At 35.8% G+C, this 16,434-nt stretch overlaps 1 protein-coding gene across 3 annotated transcripts; it reads right to left on the bottom strand.

Moving 5' to 3' along the window:
- Positions 1-8,269: 8,269 nt before the first annotated feature.
- Positions 8,270-12,354, bottom strand: LOC108981252 (cucumisin-like). Of its 3 annotated transcripts, none has more exons than XM_035693216.1 (10): positions 12,193-12,354; positions 12,029-12,120; positions 11,293-11,384; positions 10,952-11,195; positions 10,332-10,842; positions 10,076-10,179; positions 9,682-9,900; positions 9,422-9,533; positions 9,108-9,321; positions 8,270-9,000 (listed from the first exon to the last, which is right to left on the bottom strand). In XM_035693216.1, exons 1-10 carry the CDS (start codon positions 12,286-12,288, stop codon positions 8,474-8,476), a joined length of 2,211 nt encoding a protein of 736 aa, XP_035549109.1. In that variant the 5' UTR covers positions 12,289-12,354; the 3' UTR covers positions 8,270-8,473. The 3 variants fall into 3 exon arrangements, with proteins under 3 accessions (XP_035549109.1, XP_035549108.1, XP_035549110.1); XM_035693215.1 differs by having other exon boundaries at positions 11,293-11,387; positions 12,193-12,353; XM_035693217.1 differs by lacking the exons at positions 12,029-12,120; positions 12,193-12,354 and having other exon boundaries at positions 11,298-11,366.
- Between the last annotated feature and the right edge of the window lie 4,080 nt (positions 12,355-16,434).

The raw sequence follows: 16,434 nt of genomic DNA, 5'->3' as shown, positions 1-16,434 counted from the left end.
CTGCCCCTGTCTGAATTAAGTTGGATTTTGGATAGAAATATTAACCATTCCAGTCAATCTTTCCGCTAGATATATTTACCAAAACCTAACCAGGACGTTCATTTGGATCATTTTTGGGACAATTCTAATGAGGTAAGATAGTACTCCTAGTTGCATGTATAGTTTTGGGAGGGGGATCGCATGCTAAAAAAATGTTTGAAGCAGATAGTTGCAAATTAGATGTTAGTCATATTAACACCGACAATTACTATAGATGTAATCATTATATATGTTATGGTCATGTGTACATGCAATATCTAAAAAGATTATCAATATCGTTAAAGGTGTTTGCTCTTTGTTTAAGTAATTACCCCATATAACTTGAAGATGACAAATGTGTTATATTAACCTTAGGTTTTTTAACATATCGGTATGCTTTGTTCATTTCTTGTTTGTTGTTTTTGTAAGTTTGTCATTTATACTTATTTGTTTGTTGTTTCCTGTTTCAAGTTTAATGTGAGAAACAGAGTAAATTTGTGAGTCTGTGTTGAACTTGGTGTGATGATTGGGAGCACCCAATGTTATGTTGTCATGTGTTGGTATAGCTAAAGTTGAAGTTGGTGTCATGAAATTCTGCTAATGAAATTCAGTTTGTTCTTGCAGGCATAGCTAAAGTTGGTGTGATGATTGGAAGCACCACTTTGGTGACACTTGTTATTGGTTTTGTGTCTCCACTTGTGCAAAACCTTATACATTTATTTTGGATGATACTAATTATATATGCATGATTTCTTTCTATAATTCATGATCATCAGTACACATTCATTCTCAGGTTCAAGCTATGCACACAAACAACAATCATGTTTTGCTTTTTCTTGAATTTCTGCTACTGTCAACCTTTTTTAAGTAGTGAGTTTCACCTTCCATTTGAAACTGTTTAGCTCGAATCTCATTATTCTCTCTATTTGAAACTTATAGATGGCAAAGAAGAATAAGGAAATGTATTTGCAAGAAATGGAAGCATCCAAGTAGAAGAAAGATGAAGAAATTGTCAACCTTATAAAGGAAGAGGAAGAGCAGATGAAACATCATAAGCATGAGGCCTTTCAGCTTCTGAAAAGTGAAGAAGAAGGAGAAAACTGAGAATATAATCAAGGTACGTTAACAAGCTTATATAGGTTAAGTAGACTATATGATTTTTTTATAGTTATCAAACTTTAAAACTCCTCATTTCAAGCATTCTAAAGGAATTCATGAAAATAACTAATAGCATGCTTGCTGTCCAATAAAGGCCATTGAGTTTTCTACATGAAAGATATATGAAGATCGTGGGTTAAGAATGTACAAATGATAGGAATTTACTTAGAAATGGAAGAGAACAAGGAAGTATAAAAAATTGCTGAAATTTCACCGTTAAAATGGCATTTGACAGCTTTTTACTAACTTGTTGGAACCAAATTAAATGAAGAGCTAAAGCTTATAAGATGGCTGGTTTTTGTCCCTTGTTTTCAATAGTTTTTCATACAAACAAATAACTTTGGTTGAGCAAAAGATGCATTTGACATTTGACAGCTTTTTACTAACTTCTCATTATGTTTCCTATTTTTCAAACAGGCTAGCTGAAATGGACATTAATTTGACAAATAAACAAGAAAAAAAAGACTTCAATATTTTTCAAACGCCTTTCTCCAATGCGCGTAGAAAGATTTGGTTCCACGTGTATATATATGCCCATCCCGAGTGCTCAAACCTCTCCAACACATATTGCAAAATCGTGGAAATTCGAAGATCGAAGAGATGAAGCTTGAAACCCAATTCTTGTTTTGCTGTTTCTTCATTGTTCTTGTTTTGCATTCATCCCGGCCTGCAACATCTCAAGAGGTTGGTAAGCCAAAATCCAATGCTTCTCATGTATTGAAATCCTTATTTTGTTTCCATCAAACGATCGAACATGTATGGACACAACATGCAAAACACAATATATAGACGCATGTAGGACTCTTCCAAACACTTTCTTCGAGTCGTTTCTATAGTTCTATCTTGTTTTCTTTAGTAATCTTATATTTTAGAACTGAGATTTTCATCAGTCTTATAATCATTATTCTCTCACTTTCTTTTAACAATCTGTCTTTACCTTGTTTTCGTAAATCTGTGAAGTAAAGGTGCTGTCATAACATAAATAATGGGAATGCAATAGAGTGCGATTCCATATAATATGTACATCAACTAGAAGGCAAATCATTATAGCTATTTTCATAGGTCATGTGATTGATAACGATATAGTAATATTTCTTTCCATATATTATAATAATTATCACAAAAGAACAAACAATGCAAGGAGCTAGCTGTGGGTTTGGTGAGACTTTCTGGTAAAGAGCATGCGCAAGTCTTAAGAAATCTGCAAATTATTTTTCCTTCCGTTTCATGATTTCTTTGAAGTAAGTAACCATTCTTCTTCTTGATTAATTAATGTTTGTGAATGCAGCTGGAATGGGAAGGCGGCGCAGGATATATTGAAATAAATGGTACTCAACTCAATATGTACTCCAGCAAAGCCATTGGCACTCACCCTTTGAACACACTATCAATGGCCGGAAGTTTGATCTTGAGGTGCACATGGTCCATGAGAGTTCCGATGGAAAAGTTGCTGTGGAATTATGTACAGCCCTGATTCTTTCTTGTGATCATCGGTAAATATATAAAAATCAAAGACTCCCTCTCTCTCTCTCTCTCTCTCTCTCTCTCTCTCTCTCCCCCTCTAGACTCTCTCTAATGGAAGTTTGATCTGTATGCCAAGTTGATGATTGTACCTTTATTGTTGGGCTAGTTTCAATTAGATTTTGCTCCTGTCATTTAATGAGTTCCTGTGTTCATTTAATTTGTGGATTTTTTTTTTATTTTGTGAAATATCTTTTCCGGCGATTAAACTTCGCCGGAAATAATTTTTTACACTAAACTTATTATTTCCGGCGAATATTACAAGTTTTCCCACCGATTTTATTAGGCGGCAATTTCTTTTATTTTTCGCGACGACTGCAATTTGCCGGTATAGATCAATACCAGCGATGTAATGATTGCTGCAACTGAGTTCACAAAATAATAACTCAATTGCAACGTTTTAAAAATCACTGGTATTGATGTATACCGGCAAATTTTTATCGCCGCAATTGTTATTTCAAAACCATTTAGTCTATTGCAGCGACTGAAAAATCGCTGGGAAATGGTATTGCCGGCGATTTTTCATCTTTTAGCGACAATATTAAGTCGCTGGAATTGAACTTTCCCAACGATTAACAACTGAATTGAACCTTGCAATTGCGACGATAAATGGTACTATTTGCGGTAAATTTTATTTGCCGGTAAAAAAAATATTTCCTGGCGATTCTTGGCTTCCGTTGGACTAGATCTAAAGTGAGGCATTAATACCGACGATCTTCCAGCGACTTAAAAATCGCTGGGCTAGATGTATGCCAGCGATTTTGTGGGTATAGCCAACGATACATAATCGCTGGTAAAAGTGTTGAACCTTGTAGTGACAACAAAAGTCGCAGTGGTTAAATTAAAAGCTAGCCAACTAAGTACCAGAATTTTAAATACAAACTTACCAAAATAAAAGTAGTACAGAAAAGAGTTACACAGTTATCCCAAAACATAATACAAAGGGCAAAATACATAACAAGTGGAAAAATAAATCTCGATACACGAGAGCAACCCTAGATCACTCCTCCATCGGAGACAAAGCCTAAGGCTCGCCGTCCTCATCTGCATCAAAATCAGCGATACCATAAAAGTAAGTAATAATCCAAACAGCCCACAAGATAAAAATGCATTAATGCAGTCAACAAACATGTGCACATGACGAAACACAAATGTGACCCCAAGACCTCATTTTCCCAGAAAATGATTATTTTCCAACACACGCCAAAAATCCCATTTGACCCAAAACACGCCATGAATAAAATCTGCCATTTTCCCATAAAATGAGCCAACATAATCATTTATCGAACATTGTAGGTGAGAATCATAAGCGGGACTCTACCACCATCCCCACAGTTCATTTCCACACAAGAGGTACCTATCAGAGCACTGTAGGCGGGAATCACAGGTGTGACTCTACCACCATCCCTATCGCATGCACCGTAGGCAGGAATCACAGGCGCGACTCTACCACCATCCCTACAACCTCTTTTTCCTTTCTCTCAAACCATTCAATCCATTCATTTCAAACGTACCCAAAATTATCTCTCACATGAAAACCTAGTTTTCAAATATACACATGAACATGTATGCAATTATGGGAAAACCTAGGTTTTCATTTACAAACATGAACATGCGTGCAATTATGGAATGTACAAGACACGACACAAATACCCAACAGTCAACAAATCCCAGCATAATTCACTCACACAGCAACTCCATCCTCCAATCCAACCGACCCCCTTTCTCTCCGGCATAACCAACCAGTTCACGGTAAATATGAGTTAGCGCAAAAATACATTTAAATCTCAAAATGTTATTTGGAAAAATACTTACAACGCTATAATATACTTTTCGAATGATCACGGAGATGCTAGAAGTCATAGCACAACAACGAAATAGTGTATTTGGACTAGGGTCGTGGGTCAAAAAAAACTCAACTTTTGAACGGGGACAAACAAAGACTTGGGCCGGCTAGGGAAGGGCTTAGAGGTGTTGGTGAAGCTAACGGTGATGGTGGTTCACCGTGGGTAGCAGCTTGGGCGGCAGTTGGAGTCCAAAAAGCTCAAATCGAAAATGGAGATGGATGACCTTTACCGGTGGCAGATCGGGAGCTGAGAAAGGATGGGTTGGGTAGCTAGGAGACCGCTGGTGCTGTGGTGAAAAGGTGGTGGCCAATGGCGGCGCGACAACGGTGCTGGAATGAAAGAGGGCCGTGGCTTGAAGCCGTGAGTGGGGGAGATTGGTGAGGTCGCCGGCCGAAGGGGAAGAAAATGGGAGGGGCGATGACGGCAATGGACAGCGCACAACAGTGCTGTGGGAGGACGATGCAAAAGGACGGAGGAGAGGGGAGGGGTGTCGCACGCGAGAGGAAAAAGCAGGGGAAAAACATAAAGGAAAAAAAAGAAAGAAGGAAGAAGAAAAAGAGGAGAAAGAAAAAGGAAAAAATAAAAAGTGAGAGAAAGAAATGAGATCCAGTCTTTTAATTTAGGGTCACAAAATTGATCCAATGGAAAGAATTTCAAAATGATAAGTTTAATAAAATAATTTAAACACAGTGACTATTTAAAATAAAATAATAAACAAAAACTAACACAATAATTTTAAAGCCCACAAATAAACTAATTTAAATTAAAGAACAATTTAAATGCAAAACAATAATTAATATTAAGAAAGCATGTCAAAATAATTTCACAACTTAAAAAAATCATAAAAATAAACCAATGAGAACTCTAATAATTTTAAAACAATATAACTAATATTTAAATTAATTAAAATAATCATTCAATTAAAATACACTAAAATACGAGATATTATAATTATTATTCATTATTTAAATTGATCTTTATTTTAGGTTAGTTTATTGTTAGATTTAATTATTATTTTTTATTTAGTTACTGTGTTTAAATTAGTTTATTTAAATTGTTGTTTTGAAATCATTTTCGTTGGATCAGTTTATTAACTATTTTTTTTTAATATTTTCTGAGACTTTCTTCCACTGTGGGGCCTTAGAATACTACCTAACTCGCCTTATGGGAGAGCCAGACCTGTATAATATACATGAGTCTCAACCAACCAGAATCACACAAAACCAAGAGATAACTAAATGTAGGATACACTTCTTTTTTTTACGGATGGACTACATAACTTATCTAAATCATTACTCTTTCCAATATACATCTAAAGCACACATTTTACCCCCAATATAAAACTAAAAAAATATGTGGTACTAGTGACAAAAGGATATGGATAATGAAATGAGATGAGAATTTTGTGAATAGTAGTAAAATAGTTTGTGAATTGTAGTAAAATTGTTTGAGTTAAGTATTTTTTAGATTTTTTATTTTCTACTAATTGGACCATTTTCTACTAATAAATCTCTTAATTTTGTATCAACATATTTCCATTGAGCAGGGTCATAAATATTTGAAGGAATAGAATCAGATGTGTCCTCAATATTAATTTTATTCTCTTCTATACTTTTCCCAAATTCTCCAACAATAATTGTAGTAGTACACGCTTGAGCACTATCCTCAGGTCCCTTTTGTTGGGTTTGTTGTATTGTTTCATTATCTCCATATAACTTTTGTTGTTTTTCTTGATTTATTTTGTTATCTTATGGTCCTATTTGGTGTATTTCTCGATCATCTACAAATGTTTCACCTAAGTTTTCTACTATATTTTGTTTATTGGTAGTAACAAATTTATTTAAAGATTCCTTTTGGGATTCAATCAGTTTTTCTATTCTTCACTTTTTTTTAAGTTTATCATATCCAAATGCATATTTTCTAGTGAAAAAAGAACAATATCCATTATATAAAATCTTACTATGCTTGTGAATATTCTAGAATAAAATAAAAATCAACATAAAAAATTAGAATCTAATTTAGCAAATGAGATTCACTTTTATATAATAAATGACCTTCACTTTTATATAAAATTATTAATCTACACAATAAAATAAAATATCTTCACGTTAATATCCAAAATCAAGAAATAAATTATACAATAGGTGTGAAAGGTGAAGGACATTTGTGGTTGATTGAATAGGTGGCCCATGGGCCATGTGAATTGTGAAAGCTATGGTTGATTGAAGTCTTCCAAAAAAAGACAAAAAACAACCAAGGATGTTTTAGCAAACAAGTCATTCACGTGGCTCTTTTATTGCCACAAAACTTCACTCTATATATATTAAAAAAAAAAAACTTCACTATATATACAATGCAAATAAGATTAATCAACTTTACTTATTTTACCTTTATTATCAAAGCACAACAAAGCTGCTCAACGTCTGTCGATGCGATTGGAGACAATAGAGAGGCTGTCAATGCCAAATACGAGCAAGATGGATGCAAGATACTCTCTTGAAGAGAGAGATTAGAGAATAGAGACTAGAGTATAAAAACGATGAAATAAAATTTGTTGATTTCAAGTATAAAATGAGAGTTTTTGAGATGTTCTGTTGATTTTTTTTTTTTTTTTTGGACTTTGTAGAGATAGATTGGAACCATTGAATTTACGGTCATTATCGTGACTTTTGGCTTTCCTAAGGAAAGTTGCAGAGTCTATATAATTAAATAAAAATTTATATATACATTTTTTTTATAATTGTTAGGGTCTTTTTTTTCTTCTTCTTTTTTTTTTTTTTAATCCTGGAGTTGAGAATTGATTTTTTCAATTTTCAATCAATGTTAATGTCTTTTTGTTTAGTTTAGATAATTTAATTTTTTTTTTTTTTAATTTTCTTTAACTAATTTTTGTTTAATATTTTATGAGGCTTTCTTCCACTATGGGACCTTAGGCAACCGCCTAACTCACCTTATAAGAGAGCCAGTCCAGTATAATATACATGAGTCTCAACCAACCAGAATCACACAAAACCATGAGATAACTAAATGTAGGATACACTTCTTTTTTTTACAGACGGACTACATATGTAACTTCTCTAAATCATTACTCTTTCCAGTATACATCTCAAGCACACATTCTACCTCCAATATAAAACTAAACAAATATGTGGTACGTATTAGTGACAAAAGGACATCGATAATGAAATGAGATGAAAATTTTGTAAATAATAATAAAATGATTTGTGAATAGTAGTAAGATAGTTTGAGTTAAGTATTTTTTGGATTTTGATAAATAAGGGAGAAAAAATTGAATAAAAAATATTATAAACTTAAAATATTGTTATAATATAGTTTTTAATATTATTTTTATTTGGGATTTGAAAAAATTAAATTTTTTTTATTTATATTTTTAAATTTGGAAAAATTGTCATGGTTAGTTTGAAAAAGTTGTGAGGATTAATTTAAAAGTATTTGTGTTTTAGATGTTTAAGAAAAAAATTGGATGAAACTGAGAGTATTATTAAGTAAAAAAGTAATAATAATAATAATAATAATAATCATAATAATAATAAAATCGGTGAGATCGTCGAAGCCAAGCATTGGCCACGGATATTTAATTCATCATATTACGATTTTGGTTTTTTTTTTTTTTTCGTTTTCGCGAAGACTACGAGTCCACTTTGGAAAAGTCGTTTGGGCCCCAAATTAGTCTGGCAAACGTTCTCCACGAGTTTTTCTCCATGTTGGAACCCAAAAAGATTATAAAATTTTTCAAGAATCAACCATACACAGGATGATTTACTTATTTGTTTTCCATGTCTAAATAACGAAGTGAGTAGAACATTAAAATTGCAAGATAGAATCTTTATTTCGTACACCAGATGAATGCCCTGCATGACTGGAGCAAAGTCTTAGATAGAAGCGATTTTTCCAGCGCTTCGTCTTCGTCAGGCCGGAGCAAACACAGCAATGGGGCTCCTCACTCGGAACGTACCGTCATCCCACGTTAAAGAAGCAGAGACTATAAACTTATCTATAGTTCCTTCGATCGTGAGCGTATACGGTAGCTTTTGTCCAAGAGATGTGAAAGATAGAATGCTTGGAGTTACTTTGATTGTGAGTCCAAGTGGGGAGGTCAAAATAGCTTTATACGTAGACGTCGGGGATCCAACATTGGTGACAATCCGATTGAAAACACGATTGATGGATCTCAAGGGCGGCGTGGATAGAGCAAATGCTGGATAGTTTAAATCGTTCACAGTTCCATTAGTGGCATCAGAACAGCTAGTACTGTTGTCCCCAGTCAGAAGTTGTAATAATTTGGTATTATATCCTTGTCCGCACAGAAATTTTATGTAGTCAGCTGCATCAATATCATAGATTAAACCAGGATTTGGAGCCTTTGAAGGATTTATATTGCCTGCACCGTATGCAAGTTCAGCCTCCGGATTCTTTCCAGCACTCATGGGGTCAGCTGCCAGTAATACGTACACCACATGGGGAGGGAGTGAGAGGTGGTAATACAAGACAAATTAAAATTGATGGGTTGTGTGTGTGTGTGTGTGTGTGTGTGTGTATTACCGGTAGTCATGAGAGCCGACTTGATAGCGGCAGGTGACCATTTGGGGTGCAAGGATTTGACGTAGGCAGCAGCTCCTGTAGCATGTGGGCAAGCCATGGAGGTGCCCGACACAATATTGAATGAAAGTTTTCTATTATCACCTTCAACCTCGGAAATTGGGGAAATTGGTGACCATGCTGCTAGAATGTTGAGTCCGGGAGCTGCTAAATCCGGCTACAACAGAATTAAAAAGGGTCTTAAATCGTAATGATATATAATCAAGAAATATTACAAGAGCGCAACACAAATTAATTATGAGGAAATTAATTATAACCTTGAGAATGCTGGGCGTAACTACATTTGGACCCCTTGATGAGAAGGAGGCTATGTAAGGTGCAAATGCATCCTTACGCTCGTTAGTCTTGAGAATAGTCGCAGTCGGGCTCCTATAAATGATTATATATATAGCATATACGCATTAGGATTATTAGTGGGGTTTGAGGTGATTTTCGACAGTCGATGCCTATTGGTTCGACCATATATATATAAGAAATGCATATATAGCCCCTGATTTGAGATATTTTGCGTCTATACCTTGTTGAATTTATGTAGAAGTAGACGTTGCTACCATCCACGACGTCAAGGTAAGATGCGGGCAAGGGAAAAGAGAAGGCAATATCCCTGCGCGCGGGGCCTTTAATCACAGTTCCAACCGCGCTTGCTAGAAGTGCTCCTTCCCCATCATCCAGGAAATCACAAAGTACAATTTTCCCTTTCACTAAATTCTGATCCAATGTACCTGGATCGCAATACCTGCAGTACTGTAGCATTAGTTCCCCTGAGTACTGCTATATATTGTGAGGTCGACGAAAAGAACATTACATTCACCTTCTACTTTTCTAGAGTTATTGGAACACAAGCAAAAAGCTAATGGGATATGTATTCTTTTTTCGATTCTTATGTGCATGGTTACGGCTGGCCTACTTACCTGGACGAGGACCCCTGAACACCCGCTGTGGTGTTTGGTGCATCTCCGCCATAAATTATCGGATACATTTCACTCTTGAGGTCAAATGTATTAATTGAAATTCCCTACACATAGAGCAAAGTATATTAATAATTAATTTATTCACGGGCATTCAATGGGATTAAGAAAACAGCTGGATATATTCATGCATACTCGAAACTATAGCTATGGGTAGCAGAGGACTAAGATGGGGCTTGATCACTTTATAATTATATACCTCATAGATCTTGTCGTTACCCAACTGGACCTCAGTGAAGAACTTTCGATCTATGGCGCTTGCAGACACGGAAAGAGACCAGGGCGAAATGTTTGTGAGGGTCGCTAGACCTGGACCCCTGTTACCAGCTGAGTTTGATGTCAATATTCCATTTCTCATAGCATGAAAGGCACCGATGGCAATTGAATTTTTAAAATAGCTATCAGCAGTTCCACCGACTGAAATAGATATTAGGTCGACGCCATCAGCAATAGCATCATCAAAAGCTGCAAGAATGTCAGCATCACTACAGTCATCAAGCCAACATATTTTGTACACAGCAATGCGTGCTGATGGAACCCCTCCTCGTGCTGTTCCCGAGCCAAGCCCCTGTACGCTTGCCATGTTAACAACGTTACCAGCTGCTATGGATGCGATATGTGTCCCGTGGCCGTCTGAATCTCGAGGAGATCTAATGTCATTTCCGAAAACATCTCCATTGCTACGGTAATATTGTGCTCCTATGATTTTACTGCCCAAGCGACAACGCCATTAATTGTAAGCGGTGCTCTTTGACTGACTCTTCCTTTTATATGTGCATATAGGCAAAAAAGCAAAAAAGTGGTTGTAAAAAGATATACTTGTTGCAAGTAAAGTCGGTTGAGGCTCGGCAGGTGCCCCTCCATTTGCAAGGCGGTGGACCAAATCCTTTGTCGCTAAAGCTATCAGACTCGGGCCAGATTCCACTGTCAAGAACTCCAATAATGATGTCGCTTTCAACAGTTGTTCTTTGAACTTGCTGCGGGAAGCCAAGGAAGTCCCATGACCTTGTTGTATGGAGCTTTTTCTGTTTGTTGGGGAAGACGGACACTACGCCTTCCATTCCTATATGTTCATTGTCACAACGCGCGTTTTAATTTACTGTATTTATGCATGCATGAAATAAAACATGGAGAGAGAGAGAGAGAGAGATGAGGCAGACCAGACATTTTTTGAGCTTCTTCCTCGGTAAGCTTCGCTGCAAATCCATTGAAACTCCTCTTGTAGCTATAAAGTAGAGATTCCGGTCCAGTATTGCTGAATCCAATTATATATATTAAATTTGACAAGTTAAATAAATAAATCCATTGAAACTCTTCGCTGCATTTCCGTTCCGATCGAATAGCTTTGATGGGATTAATTAATTCATCTCCCTTTGGTCATAAAATTGAAAAGAGTAAAATCTATAATTAAAAAATAAATACACAACATGACTTCACATTCAATCACTCGGAAATATCTAAAATAGGGGCAAAATGGTAATCCAAATATATAGTGTTTTTAAGAAGAGTTTCGATCGCTGGATGTTAAAATAAATGGATATGATTAATTGTAACAAATAATAAGTAGATTTCGTACTTCTTTACGTCTAATAAATGGATACGATATTATAAACCAAACTATTTCAAAGTATAGTTTTACCCAATAAAATAAATTAAAGAATTTGAGATATATGATACCAATGTAAGTTACCTCTATTAAAATTTTGTTAAAATAAATTTTAAATATTAGTATAAATTCTTTAATATGGTTGCTACGTATCGTTTCTCTCCCATAAATAAAGGTTGTAATTTAAGTGTTGGCTTATAAAAAAAGAAACATATATATATAATTCCATTATCGTAATGACAAGAATTTCAAGCATTCCACATAATTGCAGTACTACAGCTTTTTATCACCTGTCAATGACTTCTTGTAGCATGCTCGCGTGAAGGCCGGATAATGTGGAAACCTCGTCCTGCCGCCTTTCTCCCATATAGACAATATAAGCCTGCAGAAAACATATATATATATATAAGCTGAGATCAGCCAAATTTGTGTGTATATAGATTATCAGGTTTACCTTTCGGTCATTCTGTGAAGCTGAGTGACCAACAACGAGAATGGTCGCGAGGCTGAGGAGGAGAAGCCATGAAAGTCTAGAAGTTTTGCGTGCCATTGGAGGTTCAGACTCAGCTATGAACTTGGCTAGATAGCATGTACGTTTTATCCTATATATAAACTCATCCAACCGTTGGAAACAAAAAACAAAACACGAAAGCTGGTACGTTGATCTAGATAAGTTTAATTTTTAGGGCAGTGATCAGAGTAGTGGCCAGAAAGGTCCTAGCTACACGAACATGATCATCAGTACTACTAGTGAAGAACCAAAGTCGAGTGGGTGATTTTTCCGACTCCGAAAACTTACGACAAAAGGCGATCATTATCCAAGACAGCCTGTCTCGTGGCCCAGACACAAAATAAAAATGACAGCTTGTCGATCGCATGAGATAGATCGTATGAGATAAATCGTACCTGATGGGGTGCTCTACTAGCCAGTACCGCTCCCGTTAAGTATATTATCATTTTTTTATATGTATTTTTTAACACTTAAAATATTTTTTAAAAAAATAAAAAAATTACAATGTTATTAAAAAATATTTTTTTAATAATTAAATAAAAAATAAAAAAATAAAACAAAAAATCACAACAGTAACTCTCAACGGTAAAAATATATAAATGGTAAAAGTAGCATTTTTTAATTTTTAATTATATATAAGCAAGCGATTGAGTACATATAAATGCTTGAGTACAAGAAAGACAGGGCTACATTATTCAATGGCATGGGACTCCAAAATAGTCAAAAACTAGTTTTGAAAGCGCGCACGAGGAAGCATTAAGAGATCCTTGAGTAGTTCAAAATAAGAGTATCTGCCTGTGTAAGAAGTGTTCGATGAAATGTTTATACCCCTTAGTAATAAGTTTAATATGCCGAGTGTCATCAGGAGTAATAAACTCCAAACTACATCGCACTTCATTAATTAATGTTCCCTTCTGATCTATGGCCTGATCCTTTTTTCTATTGTATATCCCTTTGAATGAATTGGATTGGATACCTTTGGTTTGGTTTGAAATAAGTGATACATGTTGAAGTTTGACCCACATATTACGTCACAATCATATCCTTAATTTTCTCTTTTTCCTAGAAGATGTCATGTTTATACGCGCTAAATTGTTCATTGTTTCTATTGTAAATTGTAAGAAAGGGTGGGCACCCCTTTCCTTTCCCTTCTCTTAAGGGTTATGAAGTGGTTATGGGCTAACTTGACATTATAATATCCTGCAATTCGGCTCAAAATTACTTTTTTCCTGTTGTAAATTTAAAAAATGGTGAACCCTCCCCCAGCTCTATCTCCAAATGACATGAATTGAGATTAAAGAGCGACGTTTGGAGTTTTGATAGTCATCTACCATACGCTTAAAAATTAATCATTTAATGGTGAGAGCAACAAGTTTCCAACTTCCCCAACGCCTACAGTCCTACCCCATAAATTCAATAATTAGCTGGATACACCACTTGTTAACCTTTTAGTTCATAAGTCACAGGTCCTATAATTATGAGTAATCCTATACATGCACTACATTCTTATCTTACTTTCATGATCCTATTATGTAATATGTGGCAATGATTTAATAGTGATAAATGTGTCATATTTTATATAATGGGATGAAAATGAGATGATTTTAGTTCATGAGCATGCACGATTCGAACAGTTTGCAATTGGGCTCATTTTCTTTTCTGGCCAATGGACTACATATATATGGTTGAATATGTCATATTTGGGCTAGTAGCGGAATTGCAAAATGACCCCCCAACTTTCATATATATATATATAGAGAGAGAGAGAGAGCATGCCCTACCCAAAAAGAAGAGAGGAGATGGGATTTACACCATTGGATTCAGATTGCATTTGATCTTTTTTTCTTTCGTATATCCTCCCATTAGATCTGAAAAAACATAGAATTGGATTCACTACAACACAATTGCTTTTTAGTGACTGTTGGAAAATTGTGACAGTCCCTAAACCGTCACTAAAAGGTATTTTTTGTGACAGTTTTTGGAAACCGTCACTAAAGACAGATGAAATTTTTTTTACGTTCCAATGTATAGGAAATTTATGTTCAAACGTCACATATACGTTCGAACCTTGTGGCTGTTTACGTGTGAACGTGAAATGTTTTGGCGCAAACATTCGAATGTTATTAATTAACGTTCGAAAGTGAAATGTTTGCGCCAACGTTCAAACGTTAATTAATAACGTTCGAATGTTCATTGTAAATTTAAATTAGATACGACTCTAATTTAAAAATTATATAGTCTTTATTGTGTATAATTTGTGAACAAGTCTAAAAAATTGACTTGTATATATTTATATATACACAATTTGTAATATATAAATATATATTTATGTTTATATATATTTGAAATGCAGTGATTTAGTATTAAAGTTGAAAAATATAACATTAAAGAAGATTAAGAAATGAAATTAAAAAACGATAGAAATATTCAATAATCTTTTTCTTTACAAATATTAAAAATAAAATACAAAATATGATAGAATGTAGTAAACAACAGTCAGATGATAACGTTGTCCGCAAAAGTCGAACTTCGTACCTCCTCAGTCAAGGTATCAACCTTGTCGTTGAGGATAGTTACACGATGGGTGAGCTCGACAACAGACGCCGATATAGCCTCGAGCGATCGATCGATCTTATGATCGATATGCGCAGTTAGCTGTGAGATGACCGCATCAACCCAAGTAGGCTGCGCATCTCCTGCAAATGTACTCGGCGTATGCTAACTACTACTCCCCACATGACCTGGCTCAGGCTGCATCGGAGGAACTAGATCCTCTACAGGGGGTGGCTGACGTCCCCTCGCCTGTCCAATGCTACGTTGATGCGTGGTAATGTCGAGGGGGCTCATCTGATCGGCTGATTAGGACACCGTATGGGAGATTATCCATGGAGACGATGCTTGCCTCGTAACGGATCCTGTCAAAGATGTGTAGTGGCAAATCTATGGGATCTCCATGTGCCACTCATATAAAAAATTGTGCCCAAAGCCGACTAAATGTGGTTTTATGTGCCACATGATCCACTTTTGTTGCAACAATAAGGTGCAACATGCGGAAGAAATGTAGCAGATGGTTCTGGTTGAAGGAGTTCTTCCGCTCGATCTGCATGAGGTCCCTCTTGGCGAGGATGTAGAAATCCTCGTCTTGGTCATCATCCCGAGCCTCGACACCAGTATCCTCAGCCTCTGACTGGTCTGCATCTCTGGTTGATGCTAGCTCAAATGGACAGCCAGTAGATGATGTAGAAGTGCCTACATCCTCACGGGGTATAGCGTGTGCAAATGTCTCAACTCCTCGACAAATCCCGAGGTGCTCGCCGATGACATCTTGTGATATCTCAATGGAAACACCGCGTACAGTCACGGTGTGAGAGGATACGTCCTGAGGCATGTCACACATCCCCATATAGAACTCCTGAACCATTGAGGGGTATACCTTCCCCATCAATGTCCAGATATTTCCCCAGCCTCTACTGAGGAAAGCATCTCTCAGGTTCGTCTGCTCCCATATGACTTCGTCGAATTCATTAATCAGGACCTCTCGCTCTACCATAACGGTACGAGTCCCGATACGAGCAATGTCCTGAGTGACTCCTTTCCTCCCTCGTTTCCTAGTATGTAGAGGATGAGCCATATCCTAAAAATAGAAAAGGAAAAAAAATTTACATTAATACATTTTTTTGTGTTAATTTTAAGCTGCTCTGCATTAACGTTAGAATATAGCAAAATAAACGTTCGAACGTTAAGATAAAACGTTCGGACATGTATTCCATACGTTCGCACGTAAAACAATGCAAATAAATTTACATTCGAATGTATATCCTATACGTTCGCAAGTAAAACAACTACGTTCGAACGTAAAACATAGACGTTCGAACATAAGCAGTAAATAAATATTGGATGACGTACGTTCGAACGTTTATGTTATACATTCGAACGTATGTGTTTTACTTGCGAAAGTAAATATGAATGTCCGAACGTCGAAGCATGAATAAAGTAGAAAATCAGAACGTTCAGACGTTATAATTAAACGTCCGACCGTATGTGATTTATGTGCGAACGTAAAATATTCACGTTCGAACGTATGTCATTTAATAATGTTTAAAAAGTAGTATTTCCGGACGTATCCATTAAACGTTTGGACGTAAAATTTATGAAAATGACGTCCGAATGTAAGATAATGAACGT

This window comes from Juglans regia, chromosome 8 (genome assembly GCF_001411555.2).
Source record: "Juglans regia cultivar Chandler chromosome 8, Walnut 2.0, whole genome shotgun sequence".
Lineage (NCBI taxonomy): Eukaryota > Viridiplantae > Streptophyta > Magnoliopsida > Fagales > Juglandaceae > Juglans > Juglans regia.
The sequence above is the reverse complement of the archived record's forward strand: the minus strand, read 5'-3'. Positions and strand labels throughout refer to the sequence as shown.